The sequence below is a fragment of the Cervus elaphus genome, chromosome 5, assembly GCF_910594005.1.
Source record: "Cervus elaphus chromosome 5, mCerEla1.1, whole genome shotgun sequence".
NCBI lineage: Eukaryota > Metazoa > Chordata > Mammalia > Artiodactyla > Cervidae > Cervus > Cervus elaphus.
This window is the reverse complement of record NC_057819.1, coordinates 8594202-8618784: the sequence shown is the minus strand read 5'-3', so window position 1 is coordinate 8618784 and position 24583 is coordinate 8594202. Positions and strand designations below refer to the sequence as shown.

At 45.6% G+C, this 24583-nt stretch overlaps 1 protein-coding gene across 2 annotated transcripts in view; it reads left to right on the top strand.

Moving 5' to 3' along the window:
* The window catches only part of CORO1C (coronin 1C), a 74784-nt gene extending 52174 nt beyond the window's left edge, over window positions 1-22610 (top strand). For both annotated transcript variants that reach the window (XM_043901536.1, XM_043901537.1), the window contains exons 4-11: window positions 8303-8432; window positions 12021-12202; window positions 13938-14057; window positions 14916-15020; window positions 16372-16517; window positions 18728-18785; window positions 18887-19132; window positions 20193-22610. In XM_043901536.1, coding sequence (XP_043757471.1) covers window positions 8303-8432; window positions 12021-12202; window positions 13938-14057; window positions 14916-15020; window positions 16372-16517; window positions 18728-18785; window positions 18887-19132; window positions 20193-20312 — 1107 coding nt within the window. In that variant the 3' untranslated portion in view covers window positions 20313-22610. The remainder of the gene's footprint in view (window positions 1-8302; window positions 8433-12020; window positions 12203-13937; window positions 14058-14915; window positions 15021-16371; window positions 16518-18727; window positions 18786-18886; window positions 19133-20192) is intronic.
* The last annotated feature ends 1973 nt before the right edge of the window (window positions 22611-24583 follow it).

Here is a 24583-nt window from a genome sequence, read left to right as displayed (position 1 = left end):
TACTTTTACTTTGATTTCTAATTTTTTCTTGATTTCCACCACCTAACTCTTGAATTTTTCAAGTTCGAACTTATAATGTTTCCAATGTCTTGTTCTCTTAATAATGTCTTTTGAAGTGTGTGTGATAGCATTTAAATCATTTTTTGGCACTGATCTTGTTAGTGTTCTGTATTGTCTGTCGGGATGCTATTCTTTACCTTATTTTCTTTTTTTCTTATAGTAGTTTTGGAGCCTTTATTTATTTATTTTCCTCTCTTATTTTTATGTGAATTTAGTTTTTCCAAAGCTTTCAAAAGCTGGCTTTCTTTATAAAGCTATTCAAACTTTCCAGAGCGCCCTCTTCTGTCGTTTTCAGGTAGTGTTGAGGAACACCGTGGCTTGCTGTGTATTACCTGACCTGCTTTTTATTTGACCTTTCTGATTCCTTTGTCCATCTTCTGTCCTGCTCAGCTTTGCTTCCATTTCTTGGAGCTGCCTCTCAGTGTGGGCCTGTCTCAGAAGGGAGTCCTCTCTGGTTGACTTCTAGAATATTGGGGCCTAGATTTCTCCAGCCCCTTCAGACCTTTGCTGTTTCAGGTCCCTGTTCTCGTCCACTGTTGGAGAAGGCAGAGCCCCTCCTGTTTCCGCTGTGGTCTCGTAACGGCCTGCTCTGCTGAGGTCTGTGGGGCCCCTGTTGCTGCCCCATGAGTTTTCACACAGAGACCGACAGCACACGGGTCGTGCGGCTGTTGGTGATTTTCCTCCACCCACTTGCATCTGGCTGGGTTATCACCTCGTTTTCTGTAAATGTGGTCCCTGTGTTTTGTTTTGTCATCTGAGTGCTCTGTGTTTTTCTGCAGGGAGTTGGGGAGATCTGTTGCTGATACCACCGTCTTCCCAGAATCCTCCAGTGTTGCCCCTTTATTGGTTTTGCCAATAAAGTGAACATTTTGTAAATTTGGAATAAATCTTCCTCCAGCTTTTTTTTAGTCCCTTAAGTATGGGGCTGATGTTTTAATTGCTTAATTTGCCTCAAATCATTTGATATTATTATTGGGCTAATTACAAAATGCTTCAATAACTCAGCAGTTGAAAAAAAAAATTTTAAGAAGTATTTGATCTCCTACGCCACCTGCTTCTTAATACCTCATTTTCCACTTGTTCTGAAGATAAAAGAACGCTGTACAATAGATCAAATGATTTAAAACAGCAGCTTTTATAAATGAAAAAAAAAAGAAGAAGAGAAGTTGACTGTAGTTTCCTCCTGGTAATAGCCCAGGAGCTGCAAATGTGGATTGCTATCAGGGCCCAGCTCTTGTAGAGAAAGGATGCTGAGAAAGTCCCAGGCCACATATATATATATATATATATATGCACTCAGCCTCAGTTACCTTACTTGTTTCAAAAACTAAAATAAATAAATAAACACACAAATACACCAATTGAGAGGATCAAGGAGGTATGAATATATAATGAGTTATTTTTCTTACAGTGAGTTTTGATGTATACTTATAGTGGATTCATGGCAGTAAGAATATCTTCAGCAGATAATTCAGTAGGAAAAAAATACAACAAAACCAGTTTACCAAGTGAACGGTAAATGATTAAACTAATTTTAAAAACTGCTTTTTGTATTTATGGTATAATTCTATGATGTCCTCTGCATTTAAGTGGTGGTTTATGCATCGTGTGAGCATTGACTCTGTGACAGTGATGTTAGTGTTGGTTGCAGTTTTAGAGAAGGAACGCCAGCCTATGGTACACCCCTTCATCGTCTAGAGGTGGCTTCTTAAAGCCGCCTGGAGGTGAGTTTTACAGGCATAGTTTGCTTTTGATGTACTGCTTGTTTTTTTCTTCTCATTTTTTGGCCACTCCATTTGGCACGTGGTGTGGGATCTTAGTTCTCTGCCCAGGGATCGACGCTGTGTTCCCTGCAGTGGAAGTGCACAGTCTTAACCACTGGACCACCAGGGAAGTCCTGGTGTACTGCTTCTTGAAGTGATGTTTTGTACAAGCAAATAGCAATGATATAAACCCTGCTCCTGGAAACTATACTCTGCTCCTAGGTTTTCCAGATTTTTTGATACTATGAGTTCTCTTAACAAAATCTCCTCACAGAGAGTTTGAAAGATTGCAGCTGTTGAGTATTTCACTTGGGACAGTTTTAGCTCCAAGAAAGTAACAGCACCTTATATAATACAAAGAGCAGCCAAGGTAGGTTTAGTGAATGGTGTCGATTCAACACTGTCCCTTATCTGCAAACACAGATGCAAAGACCAGCTGCCCAGACAGTGGGGCCACCTGGTTGGTTCTCCCAGAGTCTGGGAGAGGGAAGGTTCCTACAGGAGGCGCACTCTTACCTGTCTTCACCTGGAGGTTCTGATGGTCCCAAATGACGAGGCTTAAATGGACACTGTTCCTTTCCCCAAATCAGTCTTAACACTCCTGTGGACATCAACAGTGATCAGCTCCCTAATTTAGCCAGTTTTGCGTCTGTTGTAAATTTTCCTATTGTGGGCTTTGCCTTGAAATAAAGATGGAGGTGACGTGGTTGGTGATAAGAGCACATTCCCCAGGGCTCCAGCCCTCTCAGTCATTCAGCAGGACTTGTTATTTCCATTCTGTCCAGATTGCATCTGGGCTGTCGGCCAAGTGGGTATTCCTTGGCACATCGGAACCCCACTCTCAGTTCTTGATTTTCTCAAGACCAGCGTTGTTCTCGGGGTCATGGTTCGTTGAGGGATGTTCTGAGTCTGCGTCCTGCCCGCTGGGGTGGTTGCACAGCGGCTTCTGCAGGGGGTTTGCTGCTCTGCGGCGGCTGCAGTCTCAGCCTCTCCCTGTCCCTTCAGATCAGCACTTTCCTCCATTCTGCCTTTGGAATTGATTTCTTCTGCATTACAATAATGCGGCCTTTGTGGGGAATCCTCCTTTTTATGGCCCTAACTCCAGTAGCTGGCCCGGTAGCAAGTTCACAATGGGTAATTAAAACAGGGAAGCGGTATCTGGAAACAGTTTGTGTTTGCTTTAAATTTGCACTGTGTTTGAGAAATAAAACTGTCAAACAGATACACTTTAAAATGACTGCTTTGAGAGAAACCCGCTTTTCTTAATTTTCCTCACTTTTTTCCTGTTAGAACTATTCCTGAACAGGGGCTTAAAGTTGTTTTTTTCCAGAACCACATTGGCTTTTCACCCACTGATTCACTTTTTCATCTGGAAGCCCTAGAGACTGATGGCATTTCCCCCCCCTTTCTTTCAAAATGAAACAAGATAAAACATTGCCATAGTAATGTATCATCCACACAGAAAATGCCAGGAATACACAGTTTTATTTTAAAAAAAGAAAAAAGCCAGGAGGCGATGGGATAGCTTGAAGTGGCTGCCAGGCTGAGTGCCCGCTGAGGGTTCAGCGAGGGTGTCTTACGCCTCTCTTCCTCTCTGCCCCCAAGGATGTGTCTGGGAGAGCAAGTGGTGGTAGAGTCCTTGCTGCGGCCACAGAACACAGAGGAGCTAACGGACCAGCCTGGAGATGAGAGCTGATCTCATTGTGCTAATTGGCCCGGGCATGAACTAGAGCTTTCACACATGTGATATCTTGGACATAAATTAGGCAGTTGGGTACAGGGCTGAATTAATTTGAAGACAAATTAATTTCATTGCCAAGAATCCTGCTGTTCAGACTTAAAATTACATATTGGGGTCATAGGGGTCACAGTTCCAACAAGAAAAATAATCATGAATGTAGATGGGTTTTTTTTTTTTTTTTTTTTTGGCCAGGCACTGTTTTAAGCCTTCATGTGGTGATTATATTTAATCACTGTTAACAGCACAGTGAGGCAGGAGCGTGTCCCATTTTACCACTCAGGAAACCCAGGCCCAAGGGAAGTGACAGTTTTGTCAAAGGTCACTCTGTTTGCAGTAGTTCACCTTCGGGTGGTGCTTGGGGGTGCAGAATGTTTCAGCTCGTTTGACGTTTCCAGCTACCCTGAGAGGGTAGAGCTGCTGCTATCCCCTGAATGGAACAAGGAAATCGAGGCTCCCAGAAGTGAAGCCCCTTCTTCATGCTGACGTGGCCAGTTAGTGTCCCAGCTCTGGCGGAGACCCGGTCTCTGACATCCTGGCCAGTGTCCACACCAGGCTGCATCCCAGGTTGTGCGCAGGAAAACTAAACGTAGACTGAATGGGACTCCCGTGACCTCTCCAGTCCAAACTGGAAGGCCGTTGTAGCTGTAGCAGGGAGCCCAGCAAAGGGCAGAGAGCCACATACCAACGGGCCTGTGAGCCAGGTCAGCGGGCACCGAGCAGGGCTGTGTCCACTTTGTGTGGAAGGACTTATAGGTGTGCCAGTCCTTTCCCGAGTCCACCTTCCTCCCTGCAGAGGCTGGAGGGCCGCTGTCTTTGCGTATCATCGCACAGGAGTTTCCCGTCACTGTCCCCTCCTGCTGGGAATCCCCTGCCAGTCTTATCTTACTCTGCTGTCTCTCAGCCCCTCAGCCAGCCTCTTTGGAGCATCCACTCTTTAGAAAATTGCTCCCTACATCTGTTTTATTTTGAAACTAGATTCTTGATTTCCTTCCTTCCTTCTCCCCTTCCTTCTTTCCTGCTTCCACCTGTCACCTAACTCCCATTCATCCTTAGAGGTGTCTCCTCAGGGAATCTCCTGGATGTACCAGACTCAGGTGCAGGAAGGCAACCTCGTGACAATTTTCACTCCACTTAGCTTACACAAGTGTCGCATTGGTAATGAGGACTCTGTGGTTTCCTAGTGAAAAAGACAAGTAATAACTACAGCCAACACTTACCCAGAGCCTGCCTTAGGCCAGGCATTGTTCTGAGTGCTTTAGATTCATGTTGCCACATTGGTCTCCAGACAGGCCCAGTGAGAGCAGATTCCTTATTATTCCCATTTTATAGACGAGGAAGTTTGAGGTCCAGATAGGTTAGGTGAATGTCCCCAAGGTCATGCAGTGGATATGTAGAAGAATTAGGATAGTCCTCACCCCTGCACTGTTCCGGGGGCACTGACTGTGTGTCAGGCACTGTTCCAGGACTTTCTTGATTCGTGTGGTCCTCATGGCACTAAATGAAGTCTGATGCGTCCCTGTGCCGAGCCCTTTGGCCATCACCGTAAGAGGCCTGGGCTGGAGTGGAACCAAGATCTGTTTGGTTCCTGAGCCCATGCTCCATCTGTCTGCTTGACTTTGCTGTCTTTGACTTTCAGTCTCATAGACCGACTACTCTGCTTTGTTAAGACTATAAACCACTTGAGAACAGGATCTGAGTTTAGTTGTCCTTCCCCTCCTTGCCTGGTAACGGGCCCGGGTTATGGTGGCTACTCAAGGAAAGTGCTCTTGAGTGAGTGACTGAGGTAGTAAGATGGGTTAGGTGTCTGGGTGAAATGCATAAGCCTTGTTGACAGAACCATGAGGTCTGCCAAAAGTGAGATAAAGAAGAGACAAAGAATTTCCTCATTTTTAAAAGTATATAATAAACATTATGCTCCATCAGTAAAATCTCCTTGCCATCCAAAGAAAAGATGGATGAAGAAGCTAGAGAAAGAAGAGATGAAGTCCCGTTATAAGCTCTCATGTTTAAGACAGGAAATGCTGATTATATCCAAAGCCACCCATCACTCCACGCCTCATTAGGGATTTAGAAAATGCACTATTTAATCGGGGTCAGTCAGGCACTGAAGGTTTTACGATCCTTGTGGGAAAACCTGGCAGCCCGCGGTCACAGTGCCGCCTGGAGACAGCATGTGGAATTACATGCTTTCTGTCCCAAGCCTGGTCAGAATTCATTTTGCAAAATGCATTTCCTGTTGAGTCATTAAAGTCCCACTTCCTAATTGTTTCTCTGCCGACTTCGTGCTTTGATTAAATCAGTACTTGTTTTCTGTTCAAAATTTCTGTCCTGCTTTACATTCAAGTAGCCAAGTTCAATGTGGAACTGTTTTACTGATCATAAACCCTTGAATAAAAACAGGGGAAAGCAAACAGATAACACTAGAGGGTAGCAGACACCCACACTCCAGGAGAGGGGGCCACAGGCCAGAAGTCTGTTCTCTTCGGAGGAGGGAACCCTGGTCTGGGTGAGGGGTGGAAAGGAGCAAGGTCGGTCCCCCTTGCCTTCCCGTGCTGGTTCACATCTGCCTTAAAACCCGCTGAATGATGGAGCGTTCAGGGGAAGTTAGGTGGTTTCTTAAGCCCTCAGAAGGCAGGTTTATGAATAATCCCATAATTCACCACTTTCCTACAGTCCTCAGACTGGCACCCTTTTTGTTCTGATTCTTTGCAGGACAACAGAACCGAGCTGAACCTTAACCACTCCTAATCCAGACTCTGCCTCCACTAAGCAATTGAAAACAGACAGTTGTTTGTCTCCTCCTTAAAAATCCCCAACAAAGGAAAATTCTGTTTCTCACTTGTTCCACTTTTGAGCATGATTTTTTCCACTGGCAAGTTCTAAATTTGTTATGAACTAGTTCCATAAACTCTTTTATGGTAGAAGATTTACTTAATCTTCATACAGAAGACAATAATTGTTTTAATTTTTAACCTTTTCACAAGCTTAAATGTTATTTAATATCTGGTTTTAACAGCTTTATTGAGATTTAATTTACATATAGCTCACCCATTTAAAGTGTACAATTCAGTGGTCTTTAGTATATTCACAGATATGTGCCACTCTCACCACAGACAATTTTAGAATGTTTTCACCACCTCAGAAACCCCACGTTCTAAGCTGTTGCACACGCACACACCCAGCACTAAGCAACCACTAATATACTTTCTGCCTCTATCGATTTTCCTTTCTGGACGTCTCATACGCACGAATCCTACAGTATGCGGGTTGTCATCACTGGCTTCTTTTTCTTAACCTAACATTGTCAAGTTTCATCCACATTGTAGCATCTGTCAATGCATGCATACTCAGTCGTGTCCGACTCTGCAATCCCATGGACTGAAACCTGGCAGGTTCCTCTGTCCATGGCATTTTTCCAGATAAAATTACTGGAGTGAGTTGCCATTTCCTCCTCCAGGGAATCTTCCCCACCCAGGGATCAAACCTGCATCGACAGGAGAATTCTTTCCCACTGAGCCGCCAGGGAAGCCCAGTGTGTCAGAACTTCACTCCTTTCTTTGGTCATATGTTCCTTTTTGTTTCACATTTCTTGCATTCGTTTATCAGTTGCTGGACATTTGGGTTGTTTGCACCTCTTGGCTATGATGAATAATAATAGGTTTATGGTGCAAAACATGTATTTTCCTTTTTCTTGGGTAGATACCTAGAAGTGGAATTGCTGGGTCATAGAGTAACTTTGTGCTTGATCATTTGATGAATTCCTAAACTGTTGCCCAAAGCTGCTGCACTATTTTTCATTCTAGCCAGCAGTGTATGAGGGCTCTGAATTCTCTCCATTCTCCCCAATACTTGTTGGTATCTGTCTTTTTGATTCCAAACTTCTAGTGGGTATGAAGTGATATGTTATTGTGGTTTTGATTTGTCTTTCCCTGGTAGCTGATGATATTGAGCAGCTCTTCATATGCTTTTTTGCCATTTGTATATCTTCCTTGAAGAAATATCTAGATTTCTTGCTCATTTTAAAAAAATGGGATTATTTTTTCTTTTCTTATTGAGTTCTTTATATGGTCTAGATAAAACTCGTTTTTCAGATATTTGACATAAATTATTTTCTCTCATTCTGTGGGTTGTCTTGTCCCTTTCTTGATAGTATTCTTTGAAACACAAAAGTTTTTCATTTTGATGAAGTCCAATTAAGGTTTTTCTTTTGTAAGAAGATTTCTTCAGTACGTGTTACAAAACTATTAGGTATCTTTTTTATTTTCCCAATGTAAAATTATAGAAAATATGTTTGAAAAACTATGCCATCTCCCAAGAACTTTTGGTGGATAGAGTTTGCTTTCCCCTCAAGACCATGGGCTTACCTAGGGGTTTTCACCCCAGTGCTTCTTTTTGTGGGTGCTTGCTTCAGTCATTTTTTATTTTTCTTTCAATTTTTTGGTATGCTTCTAACTGAAGAGTTTTTAACTTAACAGGGAATATAAAATAAAATCTCCACTAATAGTAAATAAAAGCCAGAGAGATCTAATATTTTTAGAGCTTGTGGATATTTTGCTCTTTGCTATCCTACTCCATTTGAAAAACAGCTGTTCGTGTTTCACCACGTTCTGCCTTTCATCCAGAGACCACTGTGTGTTCTGTTTACACACAGCGAGGCTTCACACAGGATGGTCACAGTAAATGTGATAACAAAAGCCGACCACTTTCATGTGGATCACCTTTCTTCCTCTTCCAACAGGTATGGCAGATCCCAGAAAATGGACTCACCCTTTCCCTGACTGAGCCCGTGGTCATCTTAGAAGGCCACTCAAAGAGAGTTGGCATCGTAGCCTGGCATCCGACGGCCCGCAACGTGCTTCTCAGTGCAGGTAGGAACTGAGCAGCCTCTGCTTTCCCCTTCCCCTCATTCCCCACGGCCCCGTGTAGAGGGAGCAACAGATGCATTCTGACTGTGCTGGCAGCTGTGAAATCAGAAGAACCCAGGGTGGGGTGCAGGTGTCCCCCAACCCATGTGTGCGCTCGCGCGTGCGCGTACGTATGTGTGTGTGTGTTGAGGCCACTGGGGCAGATCCAGTGGAAGCTGTGGACTTCTTGTCTAGAAGCAGGAACAGGCACGTACTTACTTAGTGTATCTAGCACTTTGTGAGTCTAGTGAATCTCAGCAGAGTCTCGGTTCCTGCCGGGGCTTCCACAGCCCTCAGTTGTAGTTACTCCTGATGTGGTAGAAGGAGCCCAACTGGGAGTCAGGAACTCTGGTATTGCTGCCAATGTTGGGGTGATCTTGTTAGTTAAATATGCTCTTTCCTTTTAAAAACACTTCCATTTTTCTCCTTGTAGTCCATGTATATTATAGAGAATACATATAAACAAAAAGGAGAAAATAAAAATCACTTATAACCCCATCACCTAGAGGAAACATCATTATTACCCCATTTTGATGTTTCCAGAAGATGTTTCTGTGTGCATAAACGATTTTACACACAAAGAAGGGTTCAGCCTCTTTCACGTGACCTGCTTTCTGCCCTTGCTGGTACACTGTGGCCCTTTTCATACATACTGTGTGATATTTTTAATGACTCCATTAATAGTCCATTGTCTGGATACCTCTGTTTATTTAGTTAGTCCTCTGTTTTTGGACATTGAGGTTGTTTCTGCTTTTTCACTGTTAAACAGCACTGCAGTGAACCCTTGTGACCAAGTCCTCGTTGTTCCCTATTGCTTTCCCACTTGTGTAGTTTCCAAGTTTCATCTTAAAGAAATCTTTTTCTTTGTTCAAAAATATGAGCATTTCTCTGCTATCATAGAAGCAATACAGAGGACAGGAAGGAGCTTTGTGGGGTAATGGAAATGTTCTAGATCTCGATTGTGATAGAGGCTAGTTGAGTATGTATGTCTGTCAAAACTCAACCAATGTATACTTAAAATGGGTGCCTTGTATGCAAACTGTACCTTAAAAAAATTGGCTTATTAAAAGTGCAGTGCTAATGTTAGTGGTAGAATTTTAAAGTCTTTCACTTTACCAGTAAAAAAGGAGGGGAGAAGTCCAGTTTTTAACTAGGAATGAAAGATATTTCTGATGTAGTGAGTTAATTTAAAAATCTAATGCCTGGTACCTATTGAAACCAAGAACTACTTTAAAAAAAAAAAAGAAAAGTAAGATTCTCTTTTTTTTAAATCACAATTGACTATAACTGGGAACCCTTCCAGTGTTTTACTCAGAACCTCAGTCTGATAAGGAGAGAAAACAATTCCAAAGGTGGAATTCCATCATGGAAAATACCCTACTGCCTGCCTCATCGAGGTCAGACCTAGGGTATCATCGGCATACTCAGCCCAGTCTCCCTTGCACAAGCTGAGGAGAATGGTTGATTGCAGCGTTGTGCATATTTTAAGACTATATGATCCATCCATAGTGGCTGGAGTTATTATTTGCCTGTGATGAAGGAGGAAGAGGATGGGTCAAGTCTCCATCCCAGAATCTAGTTCCAACTCTTCATACTGTTGTGCAGCTTTTTCACCCATTTCCTACTTCTAAAGAGATGGGAATACCAGACCACCTAACCTGCCTCTTGAGAAACCTGTATGCAGGTCAGGAAGCAACAGTTAGAACTGGACATGGAACAACAGACTGGTTCCAAATAGGAAAAGGAGTACATCAAGGCTGTATATTGTCACGTTGCTTATTTAACTTATATGCAGAGTACGTCATGAGAAACGCTGGGCTGGAGGAAGCACAAGCTGGAATCAAGATTGCCAGGAGAAATATCAGTAACCTCAGATATGCAGATAACACCGCCCTTATGGCAGAAAGTGAAGAAGAACTAAAGAGCCTCTTGATGAAAGTGAAAGAGGAGAGTGAAAGAGTTGGCTTAAAGCTCAACATGCAGAAAACTAAGATCATGGCATCCAGTCCCATCACTTCATGGCAAGTAGATGGGGAAACAGTGGAAACAGTGGCTGACTTTATTTTTGGGGGCTTCAAAATCACTGCAGATGGTGATTGCAGCCATGAAATTAAAAGACCCTTACTCCTTGGAAGGAAAATTATGATCAACCTAGACAGCATATTAAAAAGCAGAGACATTACTTTGTCAAGAAAGGTCCGTCTAGTCAAGGCTATGGTTTTTCCAGTAGTCATGTATGAATGTGAGAGTTGGACTATAAGAAAGCTGAGCACCGAAGAGTTGATGCTTTTGAACTGTGGTGTTGGAAGAGTCCCTTGGAATGTAAGGAGATCCAACCAGTCCATCCTAAAGGAGTTCAGTCCTGGGTGTTCACTGGAAGGACTGATGTTGAAGCTGAAACTACAATATTTTGGCCACCTGATGCGAAAAACTGACTCATTTGTAAAGACCTTGATGCTGGGAAAGATTGAGGGCAGGAGGAGAAGGGGACAACAGAGGATGAGATGGTTGGATGGCATCACTGACTCAATGGACATGGGTTTGGGTAGACTCCTGTAGTTGGTGATGGACAGGGAGGCCTGGTGTGCTGGGTTCTCCAAGAGTCAGACACGACTGAGTGACTGAACTGACTGAACCCTTAGGTAACTTAGGTGTCCTGGTTATCGGTAGCTAATTTTTCTAAGTGTTTGCAGAATTGGCTTATTGACAAGAGTCTCACCTTCAGGATGTCCATCCTTTATGTTGCTTCCTCCTTGTGCTAATGTCCTGGAAGCAGCAAATGGTGCCTCTTTTTAAAGGGGCTTTGGGGACAGGGCGCTGACCGTGGAGGGAGGATAAGTTGATGAGTTGAGGGGCTCTGGCTCGGTTGACCTGTGGCCTCATTGGGGATCAGGTTCTGAATTTACCTATTTGACGCCTATTTGACGGCAGTTTGTGCTTCTCAAACCAGGCCAGCCTTGGCCTATTTTTCTCTCCTTTTTGAAGATAAAAATCTGCTCTGAGCATATGGCTGGGCATTTCCCTTCACTTATTGTAATTTACATGCTTTGGTCCAAGACCGTGTCTTACAGCACCATTGATTGCAGTAACCTCCTATCTAGTCTTTGTCTTGAGCCTCCTAAACCATCATTTAAACCCTTTATTTTTAGTTTCTCCGGAAAAGAAAGAAGCTGTATTCATTCTGATGCATGTTTTACTAGAAAAGGAAACTTACAGTCACTCAGGGTCCACTAACCCCATTAACTCGATGTAAAAAAAAAAAAATAGGATTCTATTTTCCTGCAGTTCTTTATTTTTGTTTGGTTTCTTATTTGTTTCACATGAACCCAGACTTAACAAGCTGTATTTTTCCTTTACCATGTTTGTTTTACACAAATCTCTTTTTCTTTTGGTCATCTCATGTTTTGACTTCTGGCAAGTAGGGCTTCTTATAATCAGCATCTTCATTTCAATACACATGTATATTTATCCTCCCTGTGCTTATGGTTTTCACAGATGTGTTGTTCTGCAGGCGTTTCTCATCCCTGAGGGTGTGGTTCTGCTTGCTTGCAGGCTGTGATAATGCCATCATCATCTGGAACGTGGGGACCGGGGAAGCCCTGATAAACTTGGATGACATGCATTCAGACATGATTTACAATGTCAGCTGGAACCGGAACGGTAGTCTAATCTGCACAGCCTCCAAAGACAAGAAAGTGAGAGTAATCGATCCGAGGAAACAGGAGATTGTTGCTGTAAGTATTCTTAGGACAACAGCCCCAGTCTTTGTCGTGCTCCAGTGGGTGAGAGCTTTCTGCTTTTTAACGCAGACCAGAGAGGCTGGGCTGCCGGTCTGTGGACCCTTGCTGTGTACAGAGACCCAACTGTGCATCAGAAAAGGCTTGTCCGGGCTTCTGTCTCCCAGTTGCCTTTCTCTTCAGATCTGGGCATGTGCAGCTTTTACCCAGCCTTCCTGGTAAGGCTTCCCTGGAGGCTCAGACGGTAAAGCGTCTGCCTACAACGTGGGACACCCGGGTTCAATTCCTGGGTCAGGAAGATCTCCTGGAGAAGGAAATGGCAACTCACTCCAGTACTCTTGCCTGGAAAATTCCATGGACGGAGGAGCCTGATAGGCTACAGTCCATGGGGTCGCAAAGAGTCGGACACGACTGAGCGACTTCAGTTTCTTTCTTTTCCTTTCTCCCTCTCAGTTGGCAACCATTTCTCACAGAGAGACAAATTTTTTTATCAGTGTGCTTAAGAATTTGCAAGTCTAGGGCTTCCCTGGTGGCTCAGTGGTGAAGAATCCACCTGCCAGTGCAGGAGACATGGGCTCAGTCCCTAATCTGGGAAGAGCCCACATGCTGTGGATCAGCTAAGCCCGCTCACGACCGCCGTGGAGCCCGAGCTCTAGAGCCTGAGACTGCAACCGTTGAATCCCAAACACCCAAGAGCCCGTGCTTAACAACCAGAGAACCCACTGCAGTGAGGAGCCTGCTCACCGCAACGAGAGAGTGGCCTCCACTCACCACAACCAGAGAAAGCCCACATGCAACAACAAAGCCTAGCATGACCAAAAATAATAAGTAATAAGTAAATAAAATTTAAAAATTAAGTTGAAGATACAATATCACCCTTAAAAAAAAAGGCTTGGCGAGTCTAGATCAGCTAACCCACAGAGTTTAATTGCACACTGGCCTGGGACTGCAGATAGCTCAGTGGATTCCCTCCCCTGCTCCTCAGTTGGTTGTTAAAGGGCCTGATGATGCCGAGCATTCTTTCCACAGCATTAACATCCTTGGTCCTGCCCTCTGAGCTAGGCCTCCACAAAATCACACATTATGACAGAGATGGACAGTCAGGCCTTCAGTCACTTCTCCCCAACTCTGTGCCCCGTCATAGCCGTTCTCTGAGAAGGTAGCTCTTGGCTGGCATTGCTTTTTATGAAGCAGGCGACAGGCGCGGCTGGTGTTTATCAAGGCCCTGTGCGTGTGGTTTCTCCACTAGAACATTCCATAGGGCAGAGCTGGTGGGCTCCCATTGAACAGATGAGGCCAAGGAAGGGGTTAACCAGACTCGACTTCCTGTCCCATGAAATTGCTGGATGCCATAGCATATATCCACCTTTAGGTTATTATCATGCTTTTGAGAAACAAATGTTTGGCAGAGCCCTTTCACGTGTTTTTGCGGAGGCTGGACTGGAGTTGGTGGCAGGGGCTGGTGGCAGGGCTGAGGCCTTTCAGTCCAGGCCTGGCATGCTTGCTTGCCAGCTGAGAGGCCTCAGCCAGATCCCTCGGTGTGTCTGTTTCCTCCTCCTTCAGGGAGGGGAGGTGGTCAGTACTGAAATGTGTGTGCGCACACACAGTTACACCTTTGATGTGAGTGGCCTGTGGGGTGTAGCTGGGTTCGCTGAGCCCCTGCCGTCCCTCACTTTTCCTTCCTGCGTCTGGTCTGACTGTGTGTAAAATGCCTCTTTGCTTTCTCACCCAGGAGAAGGAGAAAGCACATGAAGGGGCCCGACCCATGAGAGCCATCTTCCTGGCCGACGGCAATGTCTTCACCACTGGCTTCAGTCGCATGAGCGAGCGGCAGCTGGCTCTCTGGAACCCGGTACGTGCCTTCACGGCCCTGCCAGCCCTTCGCAGCCTCAAGCTTTCCCTTTTCTGAGCACGCCTTGAGGTGGGTTAGTAGAGGATAGGGTTCTCAGTGTCATATGCTGAGTTCCTGCTCATCTTAAATTGGATGTGAAGTTCTCATCCTCACTGGAGACTTACTGCTGAGTGTGTTTTAAAAATACATTCTTGATACTCCCAAGGAGTCCATGTTGATTGTTGTTTTTCAAAAGAATGCATGAAGAATCCAGTGTTTTAGACTTGGGAAATAAGTTCTAAACTTAGTTAAAATGTTTCCTAAAGAACGTGATCAAATGTCTGAATCACAGTAGTCATGCTTGGGAAAATGTTCATGAAAGCACAAGCGGGAAAAAAGTACTGAACTGCATATATGGTATGATCCCACTCTGTGTGTGCCTATGTGCTGGAGGGAAGTAGGCCAAAGCAGTCGTTGCCCCACACTGGACTGTGGGATTATGGCGTATGGGGTGATTTTTGTATTTTTCCTGTACCTTTTAACTTTCTAAAGAACATGAGTTTTTTTTTTTTTTAATAAGAAAAAAGATGGACTCTCTCATCTCTTATGGGATCACACTGATGGGTGCATTAATTATGCAGTCAAGTCAACACACTTTTCAGTGAGCTGGATCTCATGTAGTATTCTTACTGGTAATTACATGTATGAATATTACATGTATGTTGTTTAAACTTTCGTTATTTTAGGGAAATGGCTAACTTAGAGATGAAAGAATGTACTGTCTTATGAAAATTCATCTTTTAAAATGTGTGTGTGTGTACGTGTGTTTGTGTGTGTATACATATATGTGTGTGTATATATCTATACTTTTTCTTCCAGAAAAATATGGAGGAACCAATTGCTCTTCATGAAATGGACACTAGCAATGGGGTTTTGCTACCTTTCTACGACCCCGACACCAGTATCATTTACTTGTGTGGAAAGGTAAGCAATAATTTTCCTGTTTGATCTTAAATTTAATTCTGTGAGAAGAAAAGTTTATCCTTCAGAGCTTTAGTAGATGGGCAGTCGTATAGGGAATAACGCTTTGTGGATATGAGCTTTTGAGGGCCTCAGAGACTCTCCAGAGGGTTCTCACTCCTGGAGTTCTGTGTTAAGGGCCAGGCCGTGGATTATGTGGCCCAACTCAAGTGTCAGAATGTGACAGTCATTACAGGAAGACCCCACACAAAACCCCTTTCTGCTGCCTGATGATCTCTGCCTAACTAAAGTGTTGGTAGCTTTATCTTCATTACTGTTACATCATTTTAGAAGGTGGTGACCTCAGCATCCCTTCTTTTTTTGTAGGTTCAATAATCATGTAGAATTTTTGTAGTTGAAATAATTGAATTAATAAAAATAAATCTGTTGATGTGTTCCCTTCCCTAAACCTGTCAGATAGTCCCTCACTGGGTGAAGCTGGGGGTCTTATTATTACTTCTGTTCACAACTGATGGAGTGAGCTGCAGACCTGCTTGACATTTTTATAGGTCAGTTACTTAGAAACTGAGATCTTGTCTGTTTCCTTGAAAGTCATACTTGCGATGTTAACAGCAGCCATAGAGCACATCGTCAGCCAGATGTTACTAGCACTGGGTGGAAAGTTGTTGTGAGTATGTAGAAAGCAGTATGTGATTAGCTTGTCTTCATTGCTTTAGACAGTTACATCCCTGAAAGAGATGGAGATCATGGGAAAGGAGAGGAGGGTGGAGTACCGCCCAGCTCTTTATCACTTCTTCCACAGACCTCTTCTCTCCCCTCTGCCTGGCAGGACTGCCTTCATTCTCAGTTTCTTGTAACTGCATGATAGTTATTTACACTCAGGCTAGTATATTCAGGTCTTCAGAAAACTCTGACCTTCTACGCAGTGATCACAGAACCTAATACATTGCAGTGAGATTGCATTCCAATCTGAAGTTAATTGCTGGAACTAATGTTTCTTCATTAGAAATCTTATTTCTTATTCTGTTGTCTGGTGTTGTGCCCTCAGACCTGTGCCATGAAGGAATGTTAAAATCATCCCTTTGGGCGATGAGCCTTTCCTCCCCGACTCTGCCTCGGTGTCAGACTCAGCGCAGGACAGTCAGAGCCCTCAAGCAGAGGCCCTTTAGAGGGCATGCTAGCCTTGCACAAGCGAGGGGCTGCTCTGCCCGGAAGTGAAACCATCAGAGGCTAAGCCTCGTAAGAGGAGGAAAAGGTCGCACTGCAGCGAAGTCCCAGTCAGCGCTGACTTCAGGGAGGAGTGGGACACCCACCTAAACCAGGTGTTTTGGCTCACATCTCCCGTTTCTCGCAGGGCGACAGCAGTATCCGCTACTTCGAGATCACAGACGAATCCCCTTATGTCCACTACCTCAACACGTTCAGCAGCAAGGAGCCTCAGAGGGGAATGGGCTACATGCCTAAGAGGGGACTCGATGTCAACAAATGTGAGATTGCCAGGTAAAGAATTGGTATCAGAAAGTGTTTAGAAGGCTTACGCCGTCTGTATTCTGTGAGAGCACATGATTCTGCTGTGCCCAGTCTTTCTACCTGTGTGTGTGCAGTAGAATCGTAGAACTAGTGTCTCATTTCCTTCTTAGAAACATGGGGCTTGAGAGCAAGAATGAACCATTCAAAATCATTTAATCCAACTGTGCCCTCCCCGTCCCCCAGATTATAAATTTGAAATACAGCTAAGTCGCTTCACTGAGGTGACTCACACCCTGATTTAGTGAAATCTTCGTCTCTTGTCTTCAGGCTGCAGCTGTGGCCAGTGTCCCCTGGGAGGCAACCAGGGAGCCTGTCCCCAGGATGGAACTGAGGGATGGTTTTCCTGCCCTATGAGGGGACCTGCCAGGTTCCTAACTGGCTCGTGGACCCCGTGGATCTGAAACTAGGGAAGCAGAGATCCACAGCGGGTGTTAGGTTAGTTGGCTTAGGAAGCCCATCTGTGCTGTGTAATGTCTGCCTCTCTCTGCTACTCTGTGGAGTTTTTAAAAATGCATATTCCATGATGCTAGTGACTTTCCTAAGGGGCAGGCTCTTTTTCTCCGTACCAACTGACTGCTGGCCATTTTAAACAACAAAATAACTAGCACGACATTGTCAAGCACATGATCATACCACACATCTTTATAACACTGCTTATGTGGACATTTTTCTAAGTGAGCTAAGCTGGTCACACAGATAATTGACACATCTTTAAAAATAAAAGAAATTTTTATAGGCCCATTTTTATATAATCACTGCAGGTTTGTTTTTTTTTAAATACTCCAACTCTATAGCTAGAATAATGAAAGGAAGCTGTCACATCTAAATTGTGGTTTAAAGTAATCAAAATGTGGTTTAAGGACTTCCCCACTGGGCCAGTGGTTAAAACTCTGTGCTTCCACTGCAGGAGCCATGAGTTCGATCCCTGGCCAGGGAAGTAGGCAGGCTGTACAGGGCAGCCAAAAGCAAAACGTGGTTCAAAACAGACTGAATCTGAACTTTAAAATTACATTCAGGGTTTGGGAACAGGTTTACTCTACTGTCATCTAAAAGTTTGAAGAGACCATAGTCAGCCCTTGGAACTTGCGAGCTCTGAATCCGTGGATTGAAAACACTGAGGGGGAAAAAGTTCCACAGAGTTCCAGAAAGCAAAACTTGAATCTGTGGGACGTGGGACACAATTTACGTAGCATTTACACTGTGTTCACAAGTGTTTACCTAGCATTTACATCATCCTAGGCGTCATAAGTCATCTAGAATGATTTAGACTGTAAAGCGCTGCACCGTTTTTTGTAAGGGACTTGAGAGCATCCTCAGGTTTCCGTGTTTTGGGGTGTCCTGGACCCATCCCCCGTGGATACTGAGGAGTGACCGACCGCTTAAGCGGGTCAGTCAGGACGCCTCCTGTTGACTCTGTTTCTGGATGTTGGTGACATGTGGGGCACTGTATTAACCACATGGCCCAGATCCCCTTTCCATGCGCGAGGTGGGTGCTAGCACACCCCCTTCATGAATGAGGAGCTCAAGGCCGGCTGAGGTGGACACAAGCCCTGGCGTGGGAGTGGAGCTGGCCATCCAGCTTAGACCCGTCTTCCCACCGCTGAGCGACTGCACAGGTTTGGGGCTTTCTGTTCCTACTCTTCTCACGCTCTGAATAATTCCAGAGTTTTCTTGAGTGTTAACCCCTGATGTGGTTTGCTCAGATGCCAACATTTAATTCCTAGGATTGTTCTCATTTCCTTTTTAAAAACCCTGTTTATACTTAGGAATGTTCAACCACCTCATGTTGGCGGGAGACCTGGCATCCAGGTCGTAGATACTCTCTGAGAGGTGGGTGTTCTTGCCTCCTGGCTGTCGACGCGGTAATTCTCTCACAGGCGGTCCTACTGGTGATGTTAATCATCTCCCCACGGCTCATCAGCCCCCCAGTAGTTGGAACTTGACTGTCACCATAATGCACAGGCCTCTGCTCCTGGTTCACGCCCCTGTCCGCCGTTGCCCGGCATAGCTCCTCTCACTTCCTCTTCCTCCTCTGTGAATGGGAATGCTGGGTTCTCCCTGCTCCCCAGGATCTGTCAGATGAGGCGACGGGCAAACGCAGCATGTACAAGAATGCTTGCTAAGCCTGTTACTTGGCCTGTTTCACTTAATACAACTTTGCCTTTATCTCTCCTTTGAAGATTCTTCAAACTTCATGAGAGAAAGTGTGAACCTATTATCATGACTGTCCCCAGGAAGGTAAGTGCCCAGCTGTCTAGGTGATCTGTGTTTAAAAAGAATTTTAAGCATTCCACACCTTTCTTCCTCACCTGTGGGTTTCTCTTCTGTGTCCCATGTAGTCTGACCTTTTCCAAGATGACCTGTACCCCGACACGGCAGGGCCTGAGGCAGCCCTGGAGGCAGAAGAGTGGTTTGAGGGGAAGAACGCCGATCCACTCCTCATCTCGCTGAAGCACGGATACATCCCTGGCAAAAACAGGGACCTCAAGGTGGTCAAGAAAAACATTCTGGACAGCAAGCCCACGGCAAACAAGAAGTGCGACCTGATCAGCATCCCCAAGAAGACAGCAGATGCGGCCAGCGGGGTAAGGACTGCCGGGCCTAGGGGAGTGGGCTGGCCTGGCCTGCTCCTCCAGAGGCGCCTGCCAGCCCTGGGCGTCTGCAAGCACTGTCCCCACCGGCCAGGCGGGCTCCAGCCATGATAACAGGCACTGTCTGTAGGAACTACCTTGGCCACATGGCATTTATGGGTTTGATTCCTTTAGTTCTGTTTTTTATGATGACTGGGATAGAAGTCAGCCTGTTACTGATGCTGGGGAGAGGAGGTCCTGGAAGGAAAGAGTGGTGAGAGAGTGTAGAAGTTGCCGGGTGTTCGAGTGATGGAAGGATCTGGAGTGAGTGGGACTCAGAGGCTGAGATGACCCTGGGTGTATTAACGAGAGTCATGTCAGGAGCAGAGGCTGGCAGTGAAGACCCATGTGGCCCTGGGGAGGGCAGGGGCCAGCCAGGGAGGGGAGAGGGTGGAGCGCTGGCAATCTGCGGAAGGGAGTTCTGGGGGCCAGGAGGGCCGAGCGTTGTCAATGACGAGAGGAGCAGCAAGCAGAGGACAGGTGCCCTCAGGCTGTGGCCAGGGAGGCTCCTTGAGGCCCCATGACTTTGGAGACAGCAGGGTTTCCTCCCGAAGAATCAGCTCTACGAGGGAGAAGCTCAGCCTCTTAGAGGAGCCACAGGGCAGGGGGTGTAGTTCCCAGGAAGGACCTTCTCCAGGAGCTGATGAGTGCTCGGCAGCCTCTAGAATATCACCCTCACCCTGGCCACATAGAGGGTGTTCCTGCTTGAGGAGGGTGACGGGGGTGTTTGGAATGTGGGGCAGCCTTGCAGGGTTCAGTCTCCTTCTACAGCTTAACTGTATCCCAAGAGTCCATCCAGGTAGGTGCACAGGTGAGGGGCTGGGAGCCGTGATGCACAGTTGCTTTGCTGTGGGGTCAGGGGAACTGGCCAGTGCTCATTGCGTTCCTACGAGGCCCAGCCCGCGACCTGCTACTTCCAAGTAGAACAGCTCGTTTATGCCCCGTACGTGCTACCTATGCTGAACTTCGCTGCCTTTAGTCACCCTCTTCCCTCCCCTCTTTTTTGTTTCCCTAGCAAAATGAAGCCAAGTTGGATGAGATTTTAAAAGAGATCAAATCTATAAAAGACACAATCTGCAATCAAGATGAACGCATTTCCAAGTTAGAACAGCAGATGGCGAAGATAGCGGCTTGAAGGTCCACCCCACCCCAAGATGGGAGCAGGAAGGTGTGGTCCCGGGGAGGGCGAAGGGAGGCACTGCCTTTGGAGACATTCCGTTTCAGATCTGTGGACCAGCGATAGGCCACATTCCAGTAAGAACTCAATTCGTCTCCCAAATTTGCAGAAACAAAATGTGATTTAAAAGCTGAGCTTTTTACCAGAAAACTTTTTTTGATGTTCTAAGTGTTATGTGTCTTGTGAACTTCTAAAAGACAAAAGTGCTACTTTGAAAATCCCAGATATTCTGAATTTTAGAAACCCAACCAATTCTGATTCAGTGTCCTGCCCAAGTACCTTTTTTTTCCTTTCTATTTTTTTTTTTTTTTACAAACAGGGACCAATGCCACATTGCTTTTTGTATTTCTTTTTTTTTTAATGTTGCCAAAACCAAAAGTAGCTTTTTTTTTCTTTGTATTTTGCTACTTTGCAGTATTTGTGTGTGGGTTTTTTTTTTCCTTTAATTTGAAAGGGACAGCACTGTGTATGTTTATAAACTAAATGAAGATAAGATATTATTTTGTATAAACATTCATCTGAGAACAATCAGAGCCGTAGCCACACGGTGCTGACTTCTCTGCAGCACAAACCTGGTCATCTTAATGACTGTATAAAAGGAAGACTTGAAAAATCACGTGGATTCGTATTCCCACCCTTCCCCTCCCATTGAGTCTTCTGATCAAAAAAAAAAAAAAAAAAAGGCTCATATTGAATCATTTTCTTTCTCTTTTCTAGAAATTGGGTGGTTGTACCAGAATGGAATTTTGCTTCTTGGTTATCCTGTGCTTCAGATGATTATAATCTAACCTAAACTCGCATGTGTTTCTGCGGTTTTGTTACACACATAGAGTCTATTGCCTTCATCCCTTTTGATGTCATATTTCAGGTTTTGGTCAATATTTGACAAGGGTGTCCAGGACGAGGAGCCACACACGCTGTGGAGTGTTCCTTCTTGTCAATTTCAGCAGCTGACCCAAGGTTAGGCGGGACACAGACGAGGGAACCCGGAGGGGAGCGTTTGCCCCGCGTGTCGCCCTGCCTGATTCTCTGCTTTCCCGCTTGTCCTGTGCTGGACAGCTTACCCCCCACCCCCCGCCCCCCGCCAGCATCACTGGAGCTCCTGCCCTTCCTTTCTCCCTTCTTCTGTATGTAGCTCTCCCTCTCAGGGCTTCCCTCTTGCATTTCGGTCCTAACGGCATTCTGCTAAGCGGAGGCCAGAGGGTGCTGTTGAACACCAAGACTGAGAAGGGCCAAGAAGGAAGCAGACATCTGCTGTAGCTTTGGTGGTGTCACTTGTCCCTCTGCACCCTCCACACAGACTCACTCGCGCCCCCTGCAGCGGCTCCGAGGCTGGGTCCAAACCCAGAGGCTGCCTAGTCCCAGGCCAGACATTGAGCTCTCAGGCCTGCCCCGCTCCTGGGTTAGCAGGAACCCCTCTCCATTTCTATTTTCTCAGAGCGCATGCCTGAGGGAAAAAAGGTGTAAGGAGCCCTTTTGGAAGAGCTAAGTGATGGAATAGGAATCATGTCATGCCTTTGGGGCCACGGCGGGGACGCTTGCATGTACGCCTGCAGGTGTGGGGCTGGGACGGGACTGGCTGGAATCGTCTGTGAGCAGGGGGCCAGGCTGAGGCAGAGTGTGGCGTCGGTGGGTTGGGACACATGTCCAAGCTGTCCATGTGTCCATGTAGAAAAGGTACCATGTTCTTAGCCAACCCTGGGATTGCTGTCTCCACAGTTTCAGGGTATTTGAATGTTTGGTGTGGTTTTGTGTGTACATGTGTGTACGTGTGTGCTTTAAATACTCAAGTGGATAATGAGATATAAAGAAAACAATAATTACAGTGGTTTATATTCAAGCCTGTATGTGTTTCTTGATCAACACAATCTGCTGAAGACCTTCATTATTAAGATTCAGAAACATTCTAAGGTTCTGATACCCAATTAATTAAGTGAGGAAAATTGGTGGTGGTGGTGAAACACCTTAGGGAATATGGTTTGGAGAGACAAGGAGGCAGGGGCCGGTTATTCTGACCTGAGTGTGTAGCTTATGGCTTATTTAATGAACGGATTCCCCGCCAGGCTCAGAGTTGATGTCTGACGCTCTGTGGGCTATTTTTCTTGTTTTGTCTTTTTTCTTTTTTTTAAATCCGAGCTATCCGAGAGAAGACCCAGTGAATTACTCCTAGATCAGCTCTTATAGAGCAGCCATCGTATTCTGTCGAAACACTTGCTTCCATTTTAAAAGATAAAAGAAAAAAAATTGATTACAAAACGGTGTCCGTGTTTATTTCACATGTCCGCTGTCTTTGAGGCAGTGAGTGCCTTGCTGCCTGACACAGTGTCTCTGACTCAGTGGAACCCCCCCCCCACCTTTCTCGGAGGGTAAGTACGGGGCATGTGTGGGTGGGCCCCTGGCTCTGGACATGGAGTGGGGCTCAGAACCCGCCTCCAGCCTCCCCGGGGTGGACCTGGGGCAGACTGCCTCGTCGGGCTGAGCCCCTTACTGTGAAGGAGGGGCGAGAGATCGGGTGAGAGAAACAGCTGTGTCCGGTCACCCAGGGAGCCCCTGCACGGCCGCCAGTTTCTGTGATGAGCTGATTCCCTGGGCATCAGGGCTTAGGAAAGCACCTCTCTCTTCAGTAGAAGCACAATACCCTTGATTTAGCTGTGATTTTTATTCCAACAAAAGGTTTCCAAGGTCATTTGAATTTCGTGGCCCTCTCTCAGCTCCCCTTTCTGCCCTGAAAGTACTATCCTGTGACATTTCAGTGATCATAGCAAAGAATTTCCCACTGTTTGGTTTCTCTAAATGTCTGTGACTGTGATGACTCATTGGCGCAAAGCCTCTCCTCCTCAAATTCCCTCTCCCAAAGTTGCTGTAGTCTGTGGGGAGAACAGAAGCCAGGGCCGTGGTCTGCCCATCCGTCCGTGTCTGCACGGACGGAAATGGAAGTCGGCTGTGTCCGTCTGCAGCCCCTCAGCGCCACCGGTCAGGGTGCAGACTCGTGGTGCAGGGTGTTTACGACTGAGTGGTTTTCTCCCCTCGGCCGCCTTGCTTCACTGCCAGAAGACCCAGGGTGTTAGCCCCAGACAGTCAGCCAGGCCCCGTCGAGGGAGAACTTCTGTTTTTCGAAAGGCTACTTCCCTTGCCACCGTTCTCGGTGTTCTGTGTCCAGAGGAACTTATGTTGGCGCTTCAGAATCTTAACCCTAAGTGGCCCTTCTCTTTCCGCCAGCACATCTCCAGGTCCTAAAGCCATCATGGGGTCACAGACCTGAGTCATGGTCAAGGATACCCACCTTTCCTTCTGTTGGGGCTGAAAAGTTTTTCCTCCACTCCTGGAGAGAGTGTATATAAACTGGTACTATTGCCGAGGGTAGGTTGATAGGGTATATCAGAAGCTTTAGATATTTGCACCTCTGGAAATTCTATCCCAAGGATGCTAGTGGGAGGCATGTTTGGGAATTAGAGGAGTAGGAATTACTTGAGCAGGGTAGGTTCATTATTAACCACCCCAGAATAGGTTGTTTTTGACAAACCCTCTTAAGAATATGGCGGCTTCCCTGGTAGCTAGTAGAGAATCTGCCTGCAATGTAGGAGATCCCAGTTTGATTCCTGGAACAGAAGGTCCCTGGAGAAGGGAATGGCTACCCACTCCAATATTCTTGCCTAGAGAATCCAGTGGACAGAGGAGCCTGGTGGGCTACAGTCCATGGGGTCACAAAGAGTTGGACATGACTGAGTGACTAAGTACACAGCTTAGGGATACATGTATATGTAATGAATATTTATATGTAGGATAAAGACCACAATTGTTGCTATATAGGGTAGCAGTTGTGGGTAATTTTTCATTAACTGGATATTTTTTTCTGAATTTCTCAATTTACTATAAGTGTCTTATTTCCCAGAAAGAAGTTAATAATGTACAAGTGATAAATTAATACTTGGTTGAAGCAGGAGGCGTTGTCATTCAGTGGTGGGACATTAAAGTCGCAGTGGGGGCAGGGACCCTTAAGGCCTCCCAGCAACACCAGTGTCCATGTGTCATGATGTCAGTAGTTAAACAAAAGGAAACTTTTTTGAAAATGGGATAATTGCTTTATAATGTTATGTTGGTTTCTGCTGTTTAACAACGCAAACCAGTCAGAACTATAGATGTAAATATAGATATACTGGAGTGGGTAGCCATTTCCTTCTCCAGGGGATGTTCCCGACCCAGGGATTGAACCCGGGTCTCCTGCATTG